Source organism: Patagioenas fasciata, chromosome 5 (genome assembly GCF_037038585.1).
Source record: "Patagioenas fasciata isolate bPatFas1 chromosome 5, bPatFas1.hap1, whole genome shotgun sequence".
Lineage (NCBI taxonomy): Eukaryota > Metazoa > Chordata > Aves > Columbiformes > Columbidae > Patagioenas > Patagioenas fasciata.
The window spans coordinates 55,638,060-55,664,356 of record NC_092524.1 but is presented as its reverse complement, the minus strand read 5'-3'; the positions used below and the strand labels follow the sequence as shown (position 1 = coordinate 55,664,356).

The window sequence follows — 26,297 nt, the reverse complement described above, 5'->3', positions numbered from 1 at the left end:
TGGATATATACCTAGTTCTGGGCACATGGATTTCTAGGCTTGTGCCCTTTCTTCACACAACATTCTCCAGTAAACTATTTTTTAACAGTTCACACAGCAAGAATATGTTTCCTGTTCATTATTTGTGCCTCCTGGCATGGCACAGAGTGATCAGAATAGCCACTCACTGAACTGACTGAGAAAGTATCCATTCCCAGAAAGACCTAGTCCTTTTTGAAATCATCTTTACAGGATAAGGATTTGGAATGAAATAGAGAGGAAGCATTTCAATGCAAGAACCAAATAATTAAAGAAGTTACCAAGTTGTTGTATATATGACATGCTAAGGATGAGAGAATTCACCCCTGTATATAAGATATTCCATGGCGTGTTAAAAAAATTCCCATGCGTAAACATGCATAATTAAGGTTTTTTTTCTAGCTTAACTATTTACTTTATCTGTTCAACTTCAAGATACCTTAATCAGAGGATTAGACTTTACAGGTGTGCATTTGGTCTGTGCAAGTGCTTTTGAAGGTATCTGAACTCGAACACCTACAATATGAGGCACCTGAAAATTTTCTTCAAATTCAAAGCTTACTTAGAATAGAAATCTTTTAAAGTCCATGGAAGGTAACCATAACCTCTATTAATAAAAAGCATCTTTCTAAGAATTGTTTGCCATTGCTTGTAATGAGTTACGCTTCGTTGACCAAAACTTTGTGTAAGCATAAATACTGTCAATAGGTGTCAGTAAAGTCAAAGCTATTGCTGGGAGACCTGCCCATCGGATTCAAATGGTCAAGAACCTGAAAACATTTTGGTTTTCTGCCTAATGTGTGTTAAAAAGCTCATTTAAAAAAATCTCCTGCTGGCTCACTCTCTCCAGATCACTGTGAATTCGAAAGAATAAGTTCATGTTGGCTTTTTTTTTTTTCATTCTCTCTCGTTTGAAACAGAGTCCTGGGTCTTTGGAAGAACCAGACAGATTCAGAAAGGTATGACAGTTTCCTATCATGAAGCTAAAAAATGTTTCATCAGACATTTTGCAGATAACTATTTTAAACTAAACTTCTCTAAAGATTCTTGAGATTAATTGGCTTATTAAGAACCTCTCTTAAAGGAGTTTATTTTCTCCAGTGTTTAAAAGGAAAAATATTACAGAGTTTTTACTCTTCTGTTGTGTTTACTGTATCTCTATAAACTAAATATCCATCTCCTGGGAGAGCAAGAGAACTCAGTTTTTATACATTTACATGCTATATGAACTTAGTTCGTTTTTCAAAAGAGACTAAGGAAGAGCCCAAATCTCTCTCTCTAAAGCAGTTAGGGGCCAAGTACCTAAAATAATTTTGAAAATGGGACTTCTGATTCTTTAGGCACTTCTGAAAAAGTGTGTTTGGATCATTCAGCCCACCATCTTTCTAATGCAGAAAAACAGAGAAAGTCAAGAGATTTGTGTAATGCTATTAGACTGATCCTTATTCTAAGCAGCAGAATTCCTTCTGTGAAGGATTTTCTTTTGGAAGTGATGACATAAGAAATAGAAGTAGTACAGGGGACGATAAGGAGAAGCTTAAAGAAAACAAAATGCTGCCAGTTTCTTATTAAACCCCAGCAGCATTTTTGATCCGGTTTTCATAAATTCAGTGAGTTTTTCTGTTGACCTGAGCAGTGTTGAACTGAGACTTTTCTCTGTGTCACAATTTGCTTTGTTTATAGACACTGTTAGCTTCTACTTTGTACTGTCATCTCACTTTCCATTTATTTTCAGAAGGAATAGAATAAGGCTTTCGTTGCCCAAAACAGAGTGAATGAATAATGTGTTACAGGAGCATAATCCCATAATCTTCTTAAGCTAAATCAGACCCTTGATTTCTTCTGTTGCAACATCTCTTTAGAAGAGACCAATATTTAACAGATGCAGTACAGTACACTTCTAGTATGGCTAGAAATCAAGACTTTCCTCGTTCCTATGATATATTCCTCTGGTACTTAAATGCGGAATAACATCTCCGATATTTTTCCCCGGTGAAATACTGACCAATTTAAGGTAGTTTTCATATATCCCCTGAATAGTTTTAGCCTTAGTTCAGCCTTCCTGAAAACCCCCAAAGAGTTTCTGTTCTTGCCTGTCTCACTCAGAATTAATTGTTTGGTGCTGTTGGTCAGCCAGTAAGGTCACCAGTATTTTTCAGGCTGGAAAGACAATATTACATTTTAATACTTGGTGTGGAGTCAGCCAAACATTTAGTAGGGCTGCTTTTCCCTAAAAGAGGCCTAAAGGGGTATTCCAGAAGATCGACCAATTTTCTGCTTTTGGGTCATTTGTAGGGGAAAATAAAAGAAAACAGAAGCTTTAGGCACTGCACAAATAGATATAATTTTTAAATTCATCTGTCCCACCTACTTTGGGTTAGATGCCGTTTATTCCTCCTTAACTTCTCCTAAGGAGACTAAAGTCTGCAGTTAGTTTTCAAGGATCCTGGAATAACATAATGGCAAGCAGCAAACATTTGTCAATTAGGCCTACAGCAAGAGTACAAAAAAAGCATTCTATGAGGTTTTAATAGCTACTGAACACAAACAAAGAGAAACAGCTAGGGTTGGGAAGGAACGAAGAACTGAAATGCCTCCTCAGTATGAAGGAAATGGCTCCCATTGCACCAACAAGGGATCTGCCATTTCCCTTCAGCCAGTACAAATGTTGCAGTAACTTACACCTTGCTCACTTCAGTGGGATTTTGCTGACTTCAGAACATTCATTCTGTATTTAAACAGGGTCCCTATGGTGAGAATCCAAGTGCTGTAAGCAGAGATGGCTTTTTCATTCAGGCTAAGGCTGGACGTGAGCCTGCATTGCCATGAGATTGTTGAGCACTGCTTAAGAGAACCAGAAAATCATGTTGATCCCTTTTGGGTGCATCATTGTTCAGGCTGAGAGAAGAGGAAAAGCAGAACTGCAGAATTCATGGCTTTGCAGTTTATTTTCAGTTCACATTTAACACCTAAAGTATGGCTAGAAATGAAAGAACATTAGGCAAAATATTTTTGTGTTTTGAATATCCTTTCAAAACCATGGTGAAGGAAACGAAGTACCCTGAGAGAATGGCTGGTCTAGGGAGATAATACCTGCAGAAAGTCCACATGGTTGGGGGCTGCATCACTTTACTTGCCACATCCAGGGAGCCTGCAGGCAATGGGATCAGGTTATCTCTTAATTTGTCCGCTCCCTCATGCTTTTGGGTTACGCAAAATCAGCAGAGGTGGCAGAATTTCAGCTATTTTTGGGCTGATCTCTGCTTTCTGTAACACAAGGTCCCCAGTGACTCTGCTTGTCTCTCCTGTTTGAGCTGTGAATATTTTGCAGCAGCAGCAGATCAACCTGGAGAAAAGGAAGATCCAGCTGTGGCCAATCTCATTCCATTGCCTTCTGTTTTTATTCTGTTTCTAACCTGCATGGCCAAATGTTGGGCAGAATAGAGCCTGCTCCATGTATATTAATGTGCTTTTTTTCTGATCATTCATCCTTTGCTGAGGACATGCCCCTAGGCACTGATGCCCTTAGGAACAGTACGGGCTAATGATTGAGATGTGAGCGACTTCTTGTTGATTAACAAAAAACAGTTGCAGGAAATTGCACTGGCTGCAGTGAATTTTTAGCAGGTGCCAGTGACAGGGCAATGTAGATGGATATTTCTGCAGGGCACCTAGCACACCCAAGAACACAATCGAGCAAATATTCAATAATAACTATGATAAATGTTACTTTCAAAGGTTGGCTCCCAGCTACCTGAAAAGATTCCATGACCATTCTTGGCACAAATAGGAAGTCAAAGGCTCATTATTTACAGATCTAGATAGCACTGTCTGATTTATTTTCTCAAGTGCTCAGAGTAATAACACTTAGTTGCTGAACAAATGATTCTGGCTTTATTGTTTGTACAAACAAAATCATTAGGATTCATTACATCAGTGGTCAGCTAATTGCTTCCTTTGAGATTCTACTAAGAGTAATCTCCTCTAACACACAGACAGAAGGAACATGTAATTTAATCTTGTTTAGAGACACCATTGATCTGGAGTCAGGCAAATTAATGCAGTCATTCAGGAAACTGTGCAAAGCAAGAACTGCCAGAGCTGGCCAGGAGGAAAACAGTAATGCGCTCTGCTCTGCCCAAGTGCAGATATGACAGGAATTCTTCATGGCTGAAAGTCACTTTACAGACACTCATAGCACTGTGTATACGTGGTCGTGTTAGTGATGCTTTTCTATTGGAAGTATGTGGCCCATTTGTTTTCCCAAAGTGCTGTTGTATGTTGGCCACTTGAAATCTTCTGTACAATTACCTTCTTGGTCAAATGGAAAAGACTAATTAAAAAGTATCTTTCCTTCAATTTACAATATATCTTTCAGAGATACAGATAATATTTCACTTTACTAATCTTCCACAGTGCTTCATAACTTTTATCACAAATCAAACACTTTCCAGATAAAAAGCAAGTCGTTTCCACTGCCTATGTGCCAAAGATAGGACCAAACCAGGGACTTTTTCTGCCTGCTTAGGCCTGAAGTATTATAGAAATCAGTGCTACTTTAACAGATCAGGCTGTAGCCCTTGTCCTGTGGCGTGGTTCTCCTAAAAGCATGTCATGTTTTATATGCACACAGAAACTAACCTTTATAAATCTCTTTGTGTCACAGTAGCATGTGGCAGAGTACTTAATTCTAAGCAACTTTGCAACAGAAATTCTGAAATATCTGCCGTATGTGGGAGCTGAAACCACAGATACAAACTGCTGGCTCTTCCTCGTTTTCTGGTTTTTTAAATGAAGCCTTCATCAAAGATTCTGTCTTATCATCCAGCCATGTTGAGGTACTCGAGAATCTCCCCTAAGGGAGAAAACAAAGCCTGTAATTTGTCTGCCTACTTATTTATTTATGTACATACATTTATGCTCTTCAGAATTGAAAACAATGTTAACGTTGCGAAGTCAAGCAATCTGAAGATAGAAAATATCAGAGCTAAAATTGCTTGTGTGACCTCAGTTAACCTCCCTTCAGCATGTTCCTTCTGGTAGCTCTTTATGAGATGGAGATTGATAAGCACAGGACTCAAAGGGGTCCCAGCCATCCTTACTCATTCCTCAGTGCCGGTTGCCTAACCTGGGCAGGGTTTGCATTTAGTAAAGTACAGTTCTGAACCCAGTGGCTCCTCTTTTCTTGCAAAAGTCACATAACCTCTGATGAACAGAGGTTGCTGTGGTGTATGGAAATGAGACATGGCTCTGCCCAGGAGCATGTTGAACACTCAGCTCTATGGAGACAGTAGAATCCAACTACCCCAAATTATTTCCCTCTGGATAAGACCAGCAGTGATTTGCTGTATGTTGCTTATCTTAGAGATGCTCATGGCTCCGAGTTGAGAACTGATGAGGAGCCCAGCTCCAAACTATCTTGCATTGAGGTAAAAACCCAGTTTGCTTTGGTTTGAGAGAGCAGCCAGTGCTCCCCCCTGGAACTGATCTCTTCTTGTTGGCAATAACCCACCTCTGTGAGTTGCAACTGAATTAGTACCCAGTGGGATCTGAAGTGGCAGAAACTGAGGGCCTCTCAGAGGCACAATATCACTGATAAGGCAACTTCTTTACCCAAAACGTAAAGATGGTGCTTGATGATAGCATGCTCATGTTCAGAATGAAAGGGATGTATGGTAAGCTGCTGTTACAGCCTTCCTGGCAGCTCTGCTTATTATCAGAGGAATAATGAAGTGGTTGAATTCATACCTGTGTAGGTGATCCTTTCCAAGGCCTGTCTATTCTTCCTATTAAGATGTACGTCATCTGTACCTATTGCTATAGTTTAAGCCTGTTATGTTGTGATCTTCTCACTGTGGATGCAGGCCTGGGTTCATCCTGTCTGAGCATTTCACTCCGGGGTTTTTGAAATCATGCGTGGTGCAGGGAGTGTAGATGGGAGTTGACTCTCCACCTTTTCCACAAGAGAAAAATAGAAGCCAGGTTCAAAACTAACACAAGGGGTGTGTTCTTCATGTCAGTTGGTTGACCTGTGGAACTCCTTGCTAAAGGATATTGAGAACTTTTAAAGTTTGCGTAGGTTCAAGGGGAAACTGGTCAAGTATCTGGAAGAAACATTCACTGAGCGTCAGCTAGATGGACAAGCTGCACCATGCTCAGGAAACTGCCTGAGCTGAAAGCAGTTGGAGCCTGAGAATATTAAGGAGAAATTATTTATGCTTGCCTTAGTCCCTACACATCTGCATCGACTGCTGTAGAATATAGGCTACTTGGGTTGGGTGCAGCACTGGCATGAAGCAGCATGACTGCTGGTGTCTCTGTGTAGTGTCTCTAGGACACTAGGGCATTGGTCCCTTTATCCATGGGGAGAGCAGGAGTTTTCAGACAGCCATGCATTTTGCAGGACAGTCTCTCAGTGAAATGCTCTAAAGTAAGAGGAATGAATCCAGACTAAATCTTTTTTTCTACTGGATAACTAATTCAGTGGTGCAGGTGTGATTTTTGTCAGGCATGCTGGTGACATACAAGCACCAGCAACAACCCACTAATGAGCATGGCATAAGATGCTCCCTCAAATAGCTAGATCGTGTGTTTTCGTATATCCTGGAATGTGGTCAATAGCAAACAAGGGAGTGCACTGATTTTTAGCAAAATACTTCAGCAGCTTACACAGGAATATTATGTAGCAAGTTCTAAAGTGCTTTTCTGCTGTTCCCCATCCAAGTGATTTTTCATGGTGCGTTTAGTAAGGAGTTATTAACTGCAAACAGATTTAAGTGCTGAGGACTCCCTAGATCTAAACAGATGCTTGTCATTCAAATACACCAACATGAATCAAGTACAAATGTGAATGTTCACAGCCAGTGCAGTTCATTTGGTAACAAGCATGCATTTAGCATTACAGAAAACACAGCCATCTACCCCTTGACAGTCCTTGCTTGTCCTGGTATTTTGAGGGAGAAGGGGGAGGACATTTCTCCTTGATGGTGAACTTTAAAAGTATATTTTCTTTTTAAATGTCAACCTATTCCTTTTCCATGTGTGTTTCAAAAATGTCTCTGACACTTTGGCTCGATACACAGGTATTCCAGCTGTTATTCTAAGATGGTAGAAATTAAAGTTCTGTTGACTTCACTGGAGCTTTGCCAGTTTTCCTCAGAGGAAGATTTGGTTTCAGAATATTTTGTGGAGTCTAGATCTGACACATGCACTGCAGGCACTGTGGGTGCTGGGTAGTAGCCGTACTGATGCCAGTAGCTGGAGTGACTGGAGAAGGGGAATTCCACTGCATCGCAAAGGTTGTGGTTACCACCTTTGATCTTACATGGAAATGAAATGTTCAAACTGTCTTTTGCAAGGGTGGAACTATGCCTGACTGTCCTTCTCTAAGCCAGAATCACGTGCTAAAGGGTTGGGAGTGTGGTCTTGACTCCAAGTAGATGCATACAGCCCTGATCACTCTGAGCCCAGCAGAGCAAAGGTTTGAACCTTGGCCTCCTATATTCCCTGTTGGTGCCATAGTCTCAGGTCGCCATAGCCTGAAAGCATCTCTCTGTCTCAGCACACACCTAAAAAAATACCTTGACTTTGTCTTAGGAAAATCGAAGTGCTACTTTTTTCACCCTCAGGAGAGGGAGTCAGTGCCCCCAAGTTTCCCTGCTTTTTCCAACTGCATCATCTGTCCTATTAAAAGTTACTGTGTCTCCTTCAAAATTCTCTGTCCTTAAACTATAACACCAAAAAAAAAAAAAAAAAAAAAAAATAAAATAAAAAAAATGCTAGCACCAATTGTTCCAGAAAGCACAAAGCAGAAGAACTAATGTAGGATTCATGTGCACAAGAACACAAGAACTTAGGCATATAAGTGCCCAATCCATTTGTGAAAGTATCTAGTTGAACTTCATGGACGAGTAGTTCCCAAACCCGACTTCATTTAGTTGTCTCTGTGCATAATCCTGCTGCAGACACAAAAGTTAATAGTAAATCTCCCATGGATTTCATTGTGTGCAGTTTGGAGCCCCCATATATTAATGGCTTATCACTGCAAATTTGCTGAAAGCATCAAACCCTCACAGCTCCTGTGTGCCTCATCTTCAGTCCTGCAGAGACATGGTAATGCCGTGTTAGTGATAGCAGAGTCATTCCCATAGCAACAAATGGAGTGAGAAATACAAGATTCTGACCTTGCTGTGTGATCAAACAAAACAGAGTAGCTGGGCAGCAAAGACAAAAGTTCACCAAACACAAATGCCTGTAAAGCCAGCAAGCAGGTGGGAGAGAAGCAGCAGATGAAGACAAAATATTTCTCCTTCTCTGAAGTTCTACCCCCAGGCAAATGTCCCTTCACAGGATTATAATGCTAGGGTTTGCTACAGTTAGCCTGAGTATCTTACCCTGGAGAAATCTCCAAGGAAAGCAAAAGATAGCTTGTTAATAAGGCCATTTCACATTAATTCTTCCTGGAGGATGAGCTTGAAAAGCAATAGTATTTTACAGCTCCTTTCAGTAGATCTAAAAGCAAGGCATATAACAACATTTCAGTCTCATCCAGTTTGGTCTGAATCAAATGCTGGATTGGTAAAAGAATCGGGGTAGGAGCAATGTGAGTGACTAATTGGCAGTGTGGTCATCATAGGAAGGCAAAGACAAACCTGAGCGACCATAAGGCATCTGGTCCCTGGGCTGGGGAAGGAACAGAGATGAGGAACAACTGGGAAAGCCTGGTATTTCCCACCAGTTCATAGGCAGAAGGAGATAAGTGGGAAGACAGGTGTTGCAGCTGGTATGGCAATAAAAGGATAGTTTCAAAATGAAGCACCTTTCAAAACCAATGCTAAAGGATTGACAGCTGTAAGGCATAAGATTTAGGTGCTGCTGGGAAGATTGTCAGGCCTTCGCACAACTGTGTCAGTCAGAAGTGGGCTTCTAATTCCCAGTTTGAGTTTGTGAGGACATTTTTGAGACTTGATGAACTATTGAGCAGTTAGTCATAATATCCTACCCCTTAACAACATCAGCATGAAATCTTATTACGTCTTAGTGGTAGGAGAAAGAGCACAGTTTGAACTGTCCCCAGGCAGAGGTAACTCTAATCTGATCTTCCACTAATAGAGCTACACCCGTTAATATGTGCAAAGTCATCCATGGCTTCTGGAACCTGGAAAAGGCTTTTTTTCCTTATAGATGGGACACAATAATGAATGTATTTGTCATATTGCTGCATGTTATGGAAGCCAATGGAGAATTAAGAATGAGAAATGGTCAATGAAAGCAGCACCTGTCAGTGGCAGACCATTGGTTTATATTGATTACAACGAGTGGCTGTTTCATGGCATTACAGAGCCAAGCCCAGAAAGCTCTGACCAAGAGTTGTGGCTGCTGCCCTTATGCTTGATTATTTTAGCATTGATTATAAATACAGAAGCCGTGCAGGTTTTGTTCAACCCATAGCCTGATGAGATCTAGATGCTGTGAAAGATTTCAAGTCTGTGCTCCAGGACTAGAGAAGGGAAAGTCCTATTAGAACAGCTACTCACACCTGGTACTTTGGCTTGTCTTTGAGAACAGGTCACAGTAGGAGAAGATGACTCCTGTGATGCAGCCAGGTTGGTGAAGCTTTGATTTTGTGGGCAGATGCTAGCTGTACCTAGGGAAGTTGCCCAAGGGTGCTTCAATTCACAGTCCAGCTTACGCCCTGACATGTACTCATTGCCCACTAACTACTGATGGTTCCAGTGTCCAGGGACCTGAATTTTCACTGGCCTTAGCGAGCAGGTTACAACTCATACCACAGGCCAGAAATGAGAGAGCAAGCAGCTGTTGCTCTGCCACCTCCACATCTGCCTGACACAATAATGAAATCTAATCAGCCATTTGATATAATGAAATCAAACCAATTACAGCAGAATAAGGATCTGCAAATGCAGGCATTTGCATGAAGCTGCAAGAGACAGAAACGTTTTGGAAGCAGTTGAAGAGAGAAAACCTTAAAAAATAGAAAAGGATAGTTACTTTCCTCTATCATCATTCTGCTCCTTATCTTCTCTGCTGATGTTTCCCACGCGCTGTTCCTGGTGGCGCTGCAATGGGACAAAGGCATTGCCTGTTCACTCAAACATCCAGGGGAGGCCAGAAGCCCTAATTTTGCTGCAGCATGGACACCGCCTGTGGCTCGAACACAGCAAATTAACTTTCTCTTGTGGAAAACATGGGTCCCACTTCAGTGGATGTTCTGCATTGATTTTTGTGATGTAGGTTGGTGCCTAATGCTGTAGAGGCATTAAGCATTACGTCTCTGTTCTAAATCCATGTTTGATGAAATTAATTGATTATTGAGTCCTCTTTTTCAGGACTCCCTTACAGATAGTTGACTTGGCGTTTTTTTTTATGAAACACACATAGTTCAGTTCATTAGCAGGAGATATCCAGGAATCCCGCCAGTGGAAATCTCACTTCTTAATTAATCTTTCCTGAATTCTATAGCACCAAATATGTTCTCTCCTGTTTGTCCTAATCTGTATTAAATTCATGAGGTTAACTGAGCTACTCTAGATTTGCACAAGCATAAAGAAAAGTGCAATGTGACCTTTTTTGTGTGTCCCTTCTGTGACTGCTCAGCAATACATGTAACTTTAATGTCCTCTTCACTGCCAGTGTTGTTTTCTCTCATTCTCTTGCACCACATTAAAGTATAAGATGTTCATGGTAAAGTATAAGGGGTATTGAGGCAAGCTGCACTGCAGGGCCTTTTTTCTGGCTTGTGACCTCATGGACCCGTGAGGTTAGGATCCAAAGAGCATGTCTCAGCTGGAGGTATGACCATGAGCTGGGTGATCTGCAAACGTAGCTCCTTTCTCCTGACGGAGAGCAGAGGGCTGGCTTCTCTCTTCCAGGCATCAGCACTCCCATTTTGCTGACAGGAGAGTTACTGGCACAGACCTTCTCTGCCACGTGTTGGCTGGGAGGGGACCAGTCGCGAGCTTTGGTGCGAGCACTTGTAACCACTGCTTTGTAATTGGGAAACAGACTTTTAGGTAATTGTTTTCTTCTGCCGGAAAGTCTGCAGTGTTTTCCTGCAAGAAGACAACACTTTGCAGCAGTGGATTCTTTAAGAAGGTAGAATATTCTCCTCAAAGAAATAGCTTAAGCACCACCTTCAGTTCTCTGCAGCATACCAAGCATGGGTTGTTCTGCCCCTCTTCCTGGCAGTTTGATGTAATTGAAATGCACCTCCCCAGGTCTTCATTCTTCTGAGTTGCTCCTTGGTTTGTGTCTTTCAGAGGCGCTCCGGAGGTGTGTGCTCATTTCTGCGTCGAGTGTGCCGGGCAGCGCTGCCATTTCAGCTGCTCCTCTTGCTCCTCCTGCTCCTGGCCGTCCTGCTGCCCCTTGCCGAGGAGACTCACAGCTGCACGCTGGCCAACAACTTTGCTCGATCCTTCAAGCTGATGCTGAGATACAAGGGTCCACCCCCAACCTAACTTCGTGGCGTGGCATGAGGTGACTCTCAGAAATACAGACTCTTTAACAACTGCAAGTGTGGATTTTAGAGCTTCTAACGAGGTCGTCATATGAACCGGATAGGTCGCGTAAATGCAACATAAGATTGTTTCACTTAAGTCAGGTATTTGAGCAAAATTAATATTTTTACAATATTTTGTTACTATATTTATAACATGTATATAGAGATTGTGTATGTGTATGTATGTACATATATGTATAAAAAATGCATATCTGTGGTCAAACTAACATCCACCATCCACTCATCCACTGTTGAGAGAAAAGTCTTGCAATTTTACTGTTTCTACCATCTTTCAGCAAGGAATACTGAATGATGGTTTGGTTGTGAGGTTTTTGGGTGGTTCTAAAAAATCACATTCTTCTTGTTTTCAATTAAAGTCAGAGCAAGTATGAGAAGATGTGGGCATGCACCAGAGTGCAAACTGGACAGCAGGTAGAGTAGAATCAGGTTCGAATATAATGGTTGACATTCAGCCCATGGAAAATTAGGACTATTGTATTTGAAATCTTGAGCTGTTTTTAAGTATCTAAATGCAGAGATTGCAGAAAGTAATGGAAATGTTTCCACTGACTTTAGGAGGAGTGGGGGTGGGCCTCCTCTTGTTCTTATTTTTTACCAGATTTCTTTTCCAATTACTGTGTTCTTCAACCCACCTGAATCAGGAGAGGTAGAATACAATAGGAAGAAAGCTGAGAAAAGAGCATCTATTTTTTAACATTTCTTTAGCAGGAGAACTTTTAAAATCGGGTCACAGTTTTCTGAACAAATTTGTCAGCAGTGAACACCACCTTGTATCAGTCTATGAAAAGCAGTGGGGTTTTTGTTTGTTTTGGTGGGGTTTTGTATTTGTTTGGTGTTTTTTTTACTTTTTCGAGAGGCATTTGGTAATGGATCATAGTCTGAACAGTGGGATGCAGCCTGGCTCGGTATCAGCAAGTACTTTAATAATACCACCCTGGACATAAGAGTTCTTCCTAGGATGTGTGTATATTAATGGTTCGTTAAACTGGTATAAACTGAGTGTGTCGAAGACAGTCAAGCATAGATTTCTGTATAGTCTAAATTCTAATATGATGATGACTTGTCATTTATTTACCTAACCTTATGCCTGATTTATCAAATTTTTGAATGTACATTTTAACATTGCCTTTTAATGTAAAAGCAGTTCACACTGTGATGAAATCATTCTTGGTGGTGTTTTACCTAATTAACTTCTGAGAGAAAAGGTAATTTCTAAAATTTCATGCCAGTTTTGAGAGCTGTCCCTGATTTTCTCATGTCTTTAGCCACAGTAGTAATCATGGAAAAACAAAACAAAACAAGACAAAACAAACAAAAAAACCGACAGAAGAAACAGTTTTCCCATCCTGGCTGTGTTGCAGGAGGAACTTGTCTCTGGGTACCAGTATGGTGTAGTCAGAGGAAGTCGTATTTCTTTAACAAAACCATGAAAGTTTTGCTAAAGAAGCAAACTTGGGTAGAACAGGGAGGCGTAGCAGCAAGGAGCTCATTAGAGGCACAGAATGAGGGAGAACAGGCAGATGTGAGAGTGAACTAGCTAAAGATAGAGAAGTGTCCAACAATTTATAACGCCTAAAAAAAGAACTCATGATGAACAGTGCAGATAAGAATATAGGCTCAAAGGAGGAAAAATCTCTGAATCTTTTTCATTCCCTCTCCCTGCTACAGAATTGGTGCTATTACATATTAAAGAGTCTTCTTCAGTAAGGTTTAAAATGGGGCAAGTAACAAAGACCCTACCAATGTTCTGAGAAGAGTCGTACACCACCAGGACTCTGTCACTGAGTTCCTACTGATGCTTCTGATTACATTTGGTTTCCTGGAGTTGAATTAAATTGCCAAATTTCTGCTAAAAGTGAAAAGGTGGAAATTAGAGAAAAGGGAGCAGGGATGGTAAAGGTGTTCAGGTAGAGCACAAGGGGAGTGTGAGGGGGAACTGGGCTGATGTGGATCAAAACCTGACCAACAGGAGGTCACAGCAGAGCCCTAGAGAGCAGGCTGGGGGGGCAGAGGCTGAAAGCAGAAAGGTGAGGAGGGAGGGTGAATGCTGGGCAATAAGTGAGACATTCACATCTAAATGGGAAGCGAAGGAAGGTAAGGCCTGTGATTTCATCCATGATGGAGCCAGATGGAGAGGAGCTATCATTCATCAGAGAATGGGGCACATTAATTCTTTCTTTGCAACGGTTCTTTGGTGTGGCAGAACATGCACCTTCTCCTCATCTCCCCAATGAGCTGCGCAAAAGTCACGCACGTTCCCGCAGTGCTCCTCAAAAAATCCCTGCCAGCCCTGAGGAATGAACCTCATGGAATCATCGCACACATCTCCATGTCAAATTAAATGCTCCAGTAAAAAAGAAGTGTTGGGAAAGAGAGGCAGGAACAAGATGTGCTGTATGTGGTGTATGTGTACTTGTGCATGCACTTTTCTGTGGTGGAGCTACATGGCACATCTGAATTTTGCTGAGCATTTCCAGGTGATGAAAGTAAAATAGCAGTGAGAAAGTAAAAATAATGAGGAATAATATAGCTGCAAGAGAAAATCAGTAGGGAGATAGACAAGTCTTTCTTACAAAAGCACAAAATCTAACATCAGATTTCTTTCTGCCAAGCCTTTCTTACCTGGATGATTTTTATGGGTTCACAAATGCATTTGACACTACAGGAGTATGCAACTGGGGGAAAAAAGTTCTGCACAGAGGACCATAACAGAACAACTGCATCGTCACCTTGGTTTTTCAGTGTTGTGGCAGCTTTCAGAAAACCCACTAAATTAGAAACACACTTTACTGCTGGGTTTGCATTCCATTTATTCTCTAAGTCCCGTCTGCAACCTTTGAATTTTTTACTTTAAATCTCAGCAAATCCATTCTCATTAATTTAAGTAATCTAAATTTCTCACATAAGTGATTAATGTTTCTATTTCTTTGCAATGGAAATTATCCGAAGCACAGGAGTGCAGTGTTCGTCCCACTCAAAACAATTTCACTCTTCCATAACGTAATAACTTCGCCTGTCCAATGCAGGTGTGAGATTTTTCTAAGAAAGAAAGAATTAAAAAGTCACAGAAGTAAGCTTGAAATATAAATCCAAATTTACTCTTTTTTTATTCTCTTGTTTTGCTTCTGAAAAGTTTGTTATACTGATTCCTGGAAGTGTGTGTAAATATTAATCAAGTCAGTAACTGGAATAATGAAAACAAACTGCCCAGTTCAACTTCCAGGAAACTGAACAAAGCTCAGATTCCTGCAAACACAAACTAAATCATGCCATTTCCAAATCAGTCCTTAAAATCTTGAGCACTGTTCTTCATGCCTGAATCTCTGCTCACATTTGATTTGGGCATTTCACCCTCACTTTTGTGCCTATAAAATCTCCAGCTCATACATCTCGGACATCCATATGAAACTGAGATGTATTACGGCTCAGCTTCAGGCTGGGGCTGCTGCCTGAAGACACCCCTTGTCAAAAACCTGTGATGCACAAAACAGATAAGTGTCCACAACTGAAGGCTTGCACTACTTTGATCCAGATCCAGACACTTTCAGGAGATGCTAAAACCCTCTAAAATAGACTGAATGCCTTTGAGCTTGTAAATTGTTTGTGCCTCTGGCTCAGGCCACTCAGCCTGTGCTGCCCGGCCTGTTCGCAGAGCAGAGCTCTGCTGCCTCTCTCCACGCTCTTTTGCCCAATATCTGACTGACCACACTAATGACCCTTCAGTGTTGAAGGCAAAATCCTGCACACCAGTGCCCATGCGTTAAAGTAAGAATTTTGCACAGCCCCAAAGGCATACTTCCAACCCAGCCTTTGGAGTGAAAGCAGGCCTAATTTATAAATTGTAATTGATTCTGTAGCCAGATGCTTTCAACAGAATTTTCCATGACTGCAATACAGTGAGATAGAAAATCACTGTTGTGCCACGTGTCTATTAATAGCCCTTTTTCTGATTCCAGCTAGCAATTTAGATTGTATTAAATATTATTTATATGTGCTTTCTCCAGAAATATCTGTGTGAAAAACAGGTTCAGTTCTATGCACATACATTAAAAATGTCATACTCCCCTGTTAGCACAGAATCCCCAGAGCAATCAGGATTTGTACTGAGTACTAGCTTATTTGCCCACTAAACTCAAACATCTTGGACTGAAAAGAAAACTACTAGCGCAAGCAATAGAAACACCTGATGATCGCTGAATACTTTGGAGAGCTCTTAGAATGGCGCTCCACTTCTCCTTAATCTTTTTTGTGTGGATAGTAAAAGTCCTTGGAGAGAAAAAATGTCTCCAAAAAATGGCCATCACTACATAAGCAGATGGTAATCTCTGCACATCAGAAGAAACAGTGTGTTCCCTTTAGCTGCTCTGGGACCTCAGGCGTTTGCTCCATCTGATCTCTTCTTCAGTATTAAATAGGAAATGTTTTACTTTGATGTGTGTACGTACACATCTCATTAGCACTAAAGAGATTTGAAGAGTGAGCTCATACACAGGAATTCTCTTAAATTTTGTTGACGAGAGTACATTGTCTTCTTTCCTTAAGAAAAAATAAAACCCCTGTACGGCAGAGATTCCCAGAGCAAACAAAACCTTTTGGAATAATTGAAGATTGCAGACTGAAATTAAGCTGGATAAATAATTTTGCCTTTCAGGAAATGCTGGTATGAATACTCCAACAAACATATCTATGCCAGGCATCATAGTTGTCTTTCAGGTCATAGGTTATGTACCCAGTTGGCTTTAAGAACTTCCTTTGGAGACTTGGACTGTTGGTTGGGCAGTAATGAGTTGCTGGTCTGCAGCTGAAAACATGTTTGCCCAAGGAACTGTATCAGCTTCTTCCAGAGTCGCTGGGGGCTCTCAAGGATGTTCTTAGTAGTTCTCAGATCATTGACCTGTTCCGAGCCATTGCAAGTTTATTGCATTAATCTATCTGTCAGTGGTTGGCAACTCTCAGAAACTAGTTTATTAAAATGCTAAAGAAAAAATTGTTGGTAAAGACATCATGATTCATTCACAAACCAGCCTTATTTTTTTTGCCATATTTAAGCATAATATCTATTGGTTATACTGGGTTATAAACAGATTAGTCGTAGGTGTTGTATAACTGTGCAGCATGTTTTAGGCACAAGGCTTTTTGACTTGCACATGGATGTTTAAGAATTGTTGGCTTATTTCACACTTCCTCAATGATAAAACAAAGATTTTCAAGGAAAAAAAATGGCTGGAATAATCTGTCAGACAGTTGATTTTTTTTAAATTATCTCTTGTCTATCTAATTTAAAATGTGAATATCTATCTACCAGAGAATTTTCAGTAGATCTGAAAGACAAGGACTATATATCTGAAATATACTAATTCAAGCAGTAACCTAGATGGCACCTGTTACCTAAATGACTTCAGCAATGCCAGATTTAGCTCGTTGTACCTGTGAGCTAACAACTCTCCTCATAGTAAACTGTGGGCAAGATGAAACTGCACAGGTTGAAATACAACGTCCCCATGGAAGCAGCAGGAGACATTAGGTCCTCAAAAGGCAGCCTGGTATCTCAAGGCAAGGGATGAACATGTAGGTTTAGCATAAGGGGAGAAACTGAGGATTAATTAGACAGGAACAAGGGTTTGCCGTCCTGCTCTGCCAGACTAAATTTTGACAGTGGCCATCAGCAACACGCAGTTTCACAGCCCTGATGGTGAAGGAGGCTTCCCTCCTGGTGATTCACTCTAGCTGAGATTTGAGTCTTGGAGGTTCTTTTTTATTTTCATTAAATACAGAACAAACTGCTAAGTCAAGCCCCTCTGTGACAGATTAATGGTAGATGGTAGGCGCTGATGCTCTAGGAAAAGATACAGGGAATGCTATTGTAGATAAAAAGGTAGGCATGATGTTCATTCTAGAATTGAAGTAGGAGGTTTTCTATTCCTTTGCAAGTAAATGCCAGGTGTTGCCTTTAGTCTTCTGGATTTTGGGGGAGAGCCTGTTCAGTGCCTTATTGAATGCCAGGGGCTTTCTGTCTTGAGAGCCGTTCACAGCAGTAAGTTCCAGATCATTGCCATGAGTTGTGTAAAAAATGTATTCCCCTGAATTGCTTTTTAATTTGGTGTGAGGGGTGAGAGTTGTTTGATTTTCCTCTTTGGTCCCTGTGTGTTGAATCCAAGAAAGCAGAAAGACTTGCACTACCCTCTACAGAACTTTCTTTGGTTTTCCTTCTTTTATCAGAGCAGGGGAGACTTGGCTTTGTCTCCTTCCTAAAGCAAAGGATCCCAGTCATTACTTCTTTTCATGTTACAGCTCTTCCATGACTTCCCCTTAACAGTTTCCAGTTCTTCCTCCATAGGTAGCACAAAAAATCGAGTCCTGCTACAATAAATGGAAATTCAATACATTTTCCCCCTTGCAGTTCCTCCTGCAGATAGATGCTCTGTTTCTTCTGCCTCCTGTGTCAAAACAGTCTTTGTCACTATCTGAGGGGACTCTGGTCCTTGCCAGCCATCTTCAAGCCTCCTGGCCACGTCCTGCCCTCACCTGCCTTCCATGTTAGCTCGGGGACTGTCCTTAAACTCACATCTGCAGACAGGAGTGCAAGGGTGTTGCTTAGCAATTATTAATTATTAAGAATGAAAGCCTTGCCATTAGCATTGCTTATAGCCTACCCAGGCTCTTTTCTTCTCTCTAAGCAGGTTTTGATTGGTAATCCAACTACCACATACTGAAAATTGCCCCTGAATTGGTGAGGAGAGTTGGTGTTTCGGTTTCTGCTCTATTATCCTGGCATTATCCCTGCCCGTGCTCCCATGGGTGCTGCAGAGGGTTTGAATGTTGCTGTTATACACCCTAATAAGCCAGGACCCTTTATTTTGAGCTGCGAGGGGGGGAAAGGTCACTTTTAACAAACTGATTTCACAACTCATTTATCAAGCCCTATAGCAAACCATTTATTTTAGCTCCTTTTTGCTCCATCAAAAGCTGTATGTCAGGATGGAGACGTGAATTTGGGGAGGCTGGAAACTGGAGGCAGGCTGGGGTGCCACCGACTCTCACTAGCGCTTTGCTGAGGGGCCTCCAGCTAGAATTCAGGGGTAGGAGCTGTTATTTTTCCTGAAATGACCCTCACCTTCAAAATCAAATTATTTCTTTTGTCAAGTCCAATAAGCATTGAACACCACAGACTTGGTTTCACTACAGATGTGAATGAATGCCTCTGTACAGTACTTTCCATTGCCATGAAATATATATATGTACATATATATATGTAATGGGGAGTGTAATTATTGTTCTACTTAAAGAAAGGTGACATTCCACTTCAATGGAACTTTCAAGTGCAGCTTTTAAAAGAAATTATGTCTTAAAGGGAAGCTGGAAGAGTTTAGAGGTGTGTGTTTTAATGAGCTTTAAAAAGCTTTGAGTTAGGGCTTCAGTCTCTAGGGCAAAAAGCACCCAAGATGATTTTCTCATCACCATCAGACCCTGTAAGAGTTTAACCTGAGAGTCACAGCTTGGGTCCTGGCTGTTTCTGGAGGTTTTGAATACTGCATGTACTGACTTTGTGTCTGTCCTCAAACGCCAGCCTCTGTTTTGTACACATACATGACTGGAAGACAGAAGACACACCTTTGTCTTGCTCCAAGACCCTGATGGTCATTTTTGTCTCAACAGATGTATTCATTTTGATCAGTGTCACTCTTTCAATTTTGTTTTTTCTTTTAATTTCTGCTAATTGAGTTCATCAGGTGATTCCAGGTGGGCACGCTCCACCTGCCCAGCCTCAGAGCTGCCCCTCCAGCAGCTTACCTTCTTCTCATTTGTTTACGTGGGTGTACTGGACCACTGTGAAGCAATGGCACGAGCAATAACGCAGTGCATTTTTCTGTCATTGCCTTTTGTAAGACTCCATTGACACTGAAAACTAGTAGGAGATCCAGAAGCTGCATTGTTGTTTACTAGCAATATAGCCAATGTACAGTGCTCCTGCAGGGGACCTGTCCTCACTTCTCAAAGCAGCTGGCTGTCTTGGGCCCAATTTAATTAACAAGGCTGGACTATAAACAATCTTGGATCCCTTCACCAGCACTCCATCAATCATGCTTCCATCAGTTCTTGTGCTTTTGTTTAGTTTCAAGCTAGAAGAAAGTTTGAAGAAATGTGCTAAGACTCCAATATAGGGTGAGTAAATATCCCATATATTTCACAAAGATTACAACAAAATGAAGGGATTTACTCTCACATTGAACAGAATTAATAATAAGTTCTAATTGAGTTATTAAAAAGTTATTAAGAACAGCCTGGAGTGAAGCTTCTGCAATCAAACCATTCTCTGTGTTTAATTTAAAAATCAGCAAATGTTGAGGTACATTTTGCCACTTTCTGTTAGAAGTGACCTGGAACTGAAATATAAATCCTCTCAAATGGGAGTATGTCCCATGTAAGATCATCCCCCTCTGGGCAGAGAGGAAACCTAAGGCTGTTCACGAGAGAAACTCATATTGTGAGTGGTTTTAAAATTCTTCAGATCTCGTATTCACTTCCAAATGTCAGTAATGGGGAGGAGCAGAAACCCTCCCATGAACCCTGTGTATTTTGCATGTTGAAATCCTGGCTTGAATTCAGGTCTCCACATCAGCTTCTTGTAAATGTTAATATTCAAGTAGAACAAAAATGTTAGAGGCAATTACAGCATGAACATCTCTTCTTGTTTATGTATAGTAGCTGATAGCAGAGTCTGTAATAATAATCTGTGTTTATACATGTGCTGGTCAATGTAACAGCTGGGTACAAAATACCTTTTAACTGTCACAAGAAACTAACTGGATTGATGTCACTTTTTGCTTGTATGAATATAATTATTTGCCTTGCAGGGACCAGTTCCACTTTTGTCATGTTATTTATGATTTTTAAATGCATTTGTGATAAATTAGGCTCGTTTCTAAGGTAAACAATACTGGAGCCAAGCAGCTGTCTCTGTACATGTGCATGTTATCACAGCTGATATCAAGTCCAAGTCAGACTCCTTGTCTTGCTTGGACCTTTCCTTAATCTTTCTGGCTTAGTCAGGGAAATGTGGACCAGTCTATTTTCTTATTTAAAATGTGGCTTTTTGAAAAGCTGAACTTATTTTTTAAAGCCTTTCTTTTTACAATTATGGATTCACAAAGACTGTAACAATCATATTTTTCTAAACTGCCAATTGCTTGTGTTGGGAAATATATATAGATATATATTTTATTCTACAGATTTCCATGTAGTTTTGAAACTCTTTGTTTTCATATATATATCCTTCTATTTGCTAGAATTATATTAAAAAGCTGTAAGCTTCTGTATACTGATTCTATGAAATTCTATAAAAATGCAGCTGCATAAAAAGACTGACTTTATTTTTTGTTTAAATTGTTAGAGCTAAGTCATCCTTAGTGTTATGCCACTCAAGAGATACGAAAAGAAATCAGGTCATTGTTTCCAAAGGCTGGACAGCGTTACGTGACACTTCCTAAAAAGTCTTGACTGAAAGTCAGGAGAATTTACCTTAGAAATGGTGCCATTTCAGGGCCTGTTTCTATAGTTTATTCGCACTGTTTAGGACCTTATTTCACAAGTACTCCCATGAAATTTCATGGGAAATATTAAAAATAAGAGCCTATGATGTGTGAATAGCAGTGATAGAATAAGGCCCTTTTCTAATGGAGAACTGGGCCTTTTAACTAGTCAAGAGGCCAAATTGTGAGCATTTCAGGAAAACATTTTGTGTTCCTTTCTGCACTGTGGACTCCTCCTGTGTATTATGGATTTATTCCATAGCTGAAATGCCAGATTAAATCAATTGAAGCCCTGTGTGCAGATTAACATAATAAAAAGTTGTGGTGAAATATTGCAGAAAATGGCCTGATTTCATTCTTCAGAACAATAGTTAAGGTCACTCACAGCCTTGGCTTCTGTGCCCCTGTGAAGCAGAGGCCCTTGTTTTGTACCTTGGTTGTGGTGTAACACGAAGGGATTTCTGCTCTCTGCCTGGAAAATACTGTCTATTCCTCAACTTTGTCAGAGTCATAATATTTTCTCAAGTGAAAAAAAAAAATCTGATTCTGCAAGACTCATGTGGGTGTTAAGGGCAGTTGGGACCTTCTGCGATGAGGCCACAGTATTCCGAAAGTTTATCCCTCAATGACAAATAAAATATGATGCGGCTTTGCTGTTTGCAAGTAGGATACAGAGACTGGAAATTCATCACCCCAAGCCCTAGCCTTGTGACTGTTTTGTGATGCTCCACTGTTACCAATGAACTATGTTGAATCAGATTATAAAGTCAGAGTATTTTATTGCATGTGAGTTTTTTTGTAATGAAAATATAGTTGTATTTGATGTTGCAGTTATAATGCAGTAAATAAATACATATGTATTTCTTTTTAAGGACTTTTAAATTATTCTTGGGGGTGGTTTCACGTTTTGCTGTGCTTATTTCTTACCATCAGAGTATTTGGGCTCACCTAGAGACTCCAAGAGCACGTGAAGCAAGAATAAAATTTGCTGCTGCCTGCCTCTTTGCTCATGTACCTCTGGAAGAAGGTTGTGCTGAATGTACCTACTTCACTCTACCCCTCTAACATTTAAGAGAAGATGTCAGCTTTTCTGTAAGACTGTGCAGTTGTAATTTAATATTACATTACAATTTAGTATGATTTCTTACAGTGTTGGCCTCTGCCATGCTCTCTCTGTGGGGTTGCCCTCAATCCCAAACCTGCTAAAACAAAGGGGAATTTTTTTGAGGATGCCCATCCCGTGTAGTGAATGAGCAGTGTATTAGTTAAGCCACTACTGATTTTTCTGAATAATTACTGCAGCATGTATGTGCGGATGCACAACTCTCATTAGCATCCAGGTAACTGCAGGTTTCTCTCCTTAATCTTTATGAGACAGAGCCTGCCAGGATCTCTGACATGAAAGGGCTCCACAAGCAGTTACTTCTGGAGGAGCAGAAAACCACTACAATGTTTTGGTGAACCTGTGGGCTAGGCCCCCTGTTGCTTTTATGAACTCACAGAGCTTCACCCAGATCTTAGACTTCTCTCAGGTGGTTGGACCGTGTGGTCCTGTGCCTTCCCATGAGCTGTATCACACCAAGCCCCCAAAAGTACAAGTGCAAACACTTCAGCTGATCACAGCTGTGCCAAGATCAGAGCAGCAGCTCAAATCCCTCCCAGAAGAGAACGGGGTAAAACAAGTCAGTGACATTCCCATAAGGGCTACAATCAGTACACAAAAGAAATTTCTGTTCTTACCATTTTTTTTTTCCCGTTTGCAATGCATTTTTTTTCATCTTGCAGTTTATTTTTTGTGGAGCCAGAAAGTCAGCTTCTTTGTGTACATCAGGCCTGTTCTTCTGCAATCAGCAAAGAAACTTGGGACTTGATTTTATCCCAGACACTGTACATAGACCAGGAAAGACTGTCGTCCAGCAGGGAGGTAAAGTGCCTGACAACAGATGAAACAGCCCCCGCTTGTATGGTGAATGAATATTTTGTTGACCAGGTTCAGGCTGCAAACAGCTCTACAGCTGATCGGTGGGAGTTGAGACGGTCAATGAGAATTATTATAAACACTTTTAGAGGACAATGAAATACTCTGGGCAGTTATAAATCTCTTAGGTCATATATTACTAGAGAAACACCTGCTTTAGATAGCAACCCTGCTGCTAAAGGATGGAAGTATCTGTTTAGGTTGTAGCAGCAAAAGGTGGCAAGTTCAATAAATAAAAATAATAGGGTAAGACACTCTAGTGGAGTAAATCAGTGTAGCTTCATTGAAGCTGTTGGAACTAAGTCAATTTGCAGCAGTAAGAATCCGGCTTGTAGCCAACAGGGATTTTACAGAATGCTTAAAACCTCTCCAGTTGGAGAGTTCTATGTCTTACACCTGTGCACTAAATCGTGTCTGCATGAAAGTCCTTGCTGGTATAATGAGGTCATTTCGGATGTGAGCGTTCATTATATGCTTAGGTAAATTAAGGGAAAAAAACCCCGTAATTACCAAAGTCTTAAATAAAGGATGGAGCCAGGTTAGCGAGTGAGAACTATTTAAATAAAATCAGTCTCAGCCCTGGAGAGTTAATGAGGAGTGGCTTTCTATGGAAAAAGGCTGATGTTGTGTTGATGCTGCACATAGAAGCTGAGCACTATGGCCGTGAAAGATTAAAAGCAGGGACTGAGGTTTTTTCTAGCTTAATATTTCAAGCTTTCTAAATTTGATTCTTTGACATACCGTGACTGCAGCCTCAGTTTCCAACAGCAGAAAAACACTCCGATAAACACATATTGCTGGAGCAAATGAAACTGAAGGCTCATCCGGTTTTACTGTAGCACTCGTGGTATTAAGAGGGATTGTAATATAATCCTCTTCAATGAATAACCCTAACAGATGTTATCAGGGTTTCTCTGTACGAGCCATGGACCTCTCGCTAGAACTCCCTCTGTGGAAGTCCAGTTCATAAATTGTCCTAATGGGCTGCCTGCCTCATCCCGCTGCTGCAGCAGCATGAAAGGGAGGTGGTTACTGGCGGCCCTGAAAGCCGGCATTATTCCCATCTGGTTTGCATTACAATTCTGCTAAATATTTCATGCTTTTTGTTTTACAAACAAATAAAAGCAGAACTAATCTTTTTGTTTAATGTTACTTGATTGACGTTTCAGTGAGGAAAAAAAGTTTTGGGTTTGTTTTGATTCTTTTTTTCGTTACTTCAGATCTTAACATGGCTCTGCAAAAGCTTTTAATGGAAGATAGAGCAAATCACCGTCTACTTTTCTGGTGGGCTTTTTATGGCACCATTGATACAGGAAAAGATACGGGGGAAATCCAGATGATTAATATGCTGTTCAATCATCTGGGATTTCTTTGCTTGCGAGGAGATAACTCGATGAAGTGCAAACAGAGACAGGGAGCAGACGCTGACTGCTTGTCAGCTGTGTACAGAGCTATCTCTGGCTGGGGCTGCTGGAAAGCACAGCAGCTATTAGTCCTCCTCTGCCCTTGCACAGCACCCTGTCAGAGGGTCCCCAAGCACCGAGCAGGAGCCATCCATTACACCAGCCTGGGTAATCACTCCCTTCACAGGGAGGGGAGGATTCAGATGGCATTTTAACCTCCTGCTTCTCCAGTCTTCTGTGGAGGTGGATGGGGGAAGGTGTTCCTGCGGGTTCTCAGCATCTTGGGCAGTGGCTGCTGCCTCCGCCCCCATGGGACAAGGGCAAACCCCTCCATGCAGGGACCCTCATCCATGGGCAGATTGGGGTGCTCAGGAGCCCTCCTGGGATGCACAGGCTCCCCGCAGGCACCCGCTGGTGGAAATGCCGAAGGTTTTGGGTGGTTTCTTTCCAATTCAAAGCAAATCCTGGCACAGAGCAGGGCCTCTCAGCTGACACTTCTCTGCTCAAACAGCCTCATCGTCTGGTTTATTGGACAAATATGGTGTTTGGACAAATATCTTCACTAGGGCTCCCCTTGGGCTGTGTCAGCTGTGAGGCCTAACCGCAGGCTGGGATGAAAAGTATGAAGTGTCACTCAAAGGGCTAAACATTGAGAAAAGGTAAATATTCACTCTCTCAGTCTGTTGCAGCTTGGCCCTGCAACGGTGTGGTGGTGTGTTAGTGCAGATAGTTAAACCATCTTAATGTTTTTGACTAGTAATATTTTTATATCATTGCACAAACAGAAATGAGTTTGTCCGATACTTTCTTGAGAATAATTCTCTGCAGTTATCGCAGGATGAATTTTTCCCCAATGGCTGATGCATCAGTCAACCCATCCCTTCCTCCTGCAACCGCTGGCCTGAATTCAGAGGCAAAAGCAAGTCCCGGGTACTGACCCTAATGCTTGCCTGCAAATAGGTTTTATGACTTACACAGAGCAAGGCACCCAAGCAATAAAATTAGAAACTGCTTTCTATATTATGTTTCTTATTTTTACTAGCATTTTCCTCCTGAGTATCTCAAGGCACACTGCAAGGTTTGACTTATTCTCAACATTCGTTTGTGAATTAAGATCTTTTTGCTAATTACAACTGAAATACTATTGCCAGAGCAGAAGACTGCCATTCTTGAGCATCTCTCTATAATAGTACGTGGTAGTTTCACTCAGGACTGTAAAAATAAATTGTAACTTGTAACTACCGCAGCTCCTTGCATTCAATCATTTTGATGGTGGATTTTGACGTTCCATGTAAAAAAATTAAAATCCAGGAATAGTAAATGCCGAGTCATAAAAGCTTAGGAAATGGGTCAAATCCAGAGTGCAAGGCAGCAGTACAGTGTCTGATCTGCTCTCTCTGATAATACCCTCACAAGACAAGGGTCTCTTTTTTTTGCATTCTGGAACAAATTAATTGCAGCATGTATGAAATCTCCAGAGGCCATCTGTGACTGTAATTCATTTACCCACTCTATTATGGAGCAGATTTTCCAGTGAGTTCAAAACTTGGGAAAGGAGGGGAAGGGAATAGTATGATGAGAAGGATCTGTGATCCATATCTAAAAATAAAAATATTATTCAATTGTCATATTTGATGGATAGAGTGTCTGACACACCAGGCGAAGCCATAGAAATAAGATAAATATGTTTAAAACATTTAATTTTGGTACATTAAGAACGAGTTGGAGCAGGGGCTTATTGACACTGAAACTAAGCAGACATTTCTAAGTTCCTAAAAGCCTCTGATTTTGTTTAGCTTGGAGGAAATTTTGCTGTAGATAACTTGGAA

General features: G+C 41.0%; 1 protein-coding gene across 7 annotated transcripts in view; it reads left to right on the top strand.

Annotated features, from left to right (window-relative positions):
- Positions 1 to 17,436, top strand: part of SYNE3 (spectrin repeat containing nuclear envelope family member 3) — a 74,239-nt gene extending 56,803 nt beyond the window's left edge. For 6 of the 7 annotated variants that reach the window (XM_065838079.2, XM_071809607.1, XM_071809608.1 and 3 more), the window contains 2 exons: positions 939 to 977; positions 11,298 to 17,436. In XM_065838079.2, the coding sequence (XP_065694151.1) occupies positions 939 to 977; positions 11,298 to 11,495 (237 nt within the window). In that variant the 3' untranslated portion in view covers positions 11,496 to 17,436. The remainder of the gene's footprint in view (positions 1 to 938; positions 978 to 11,297) is intronic. The other variant, XM_065838080.2, reaches the window with a different exon arrangement.
- The last annotated feature ends 8,861 nt before the right edge of the window (positions 17,437 to 26,297 follow it).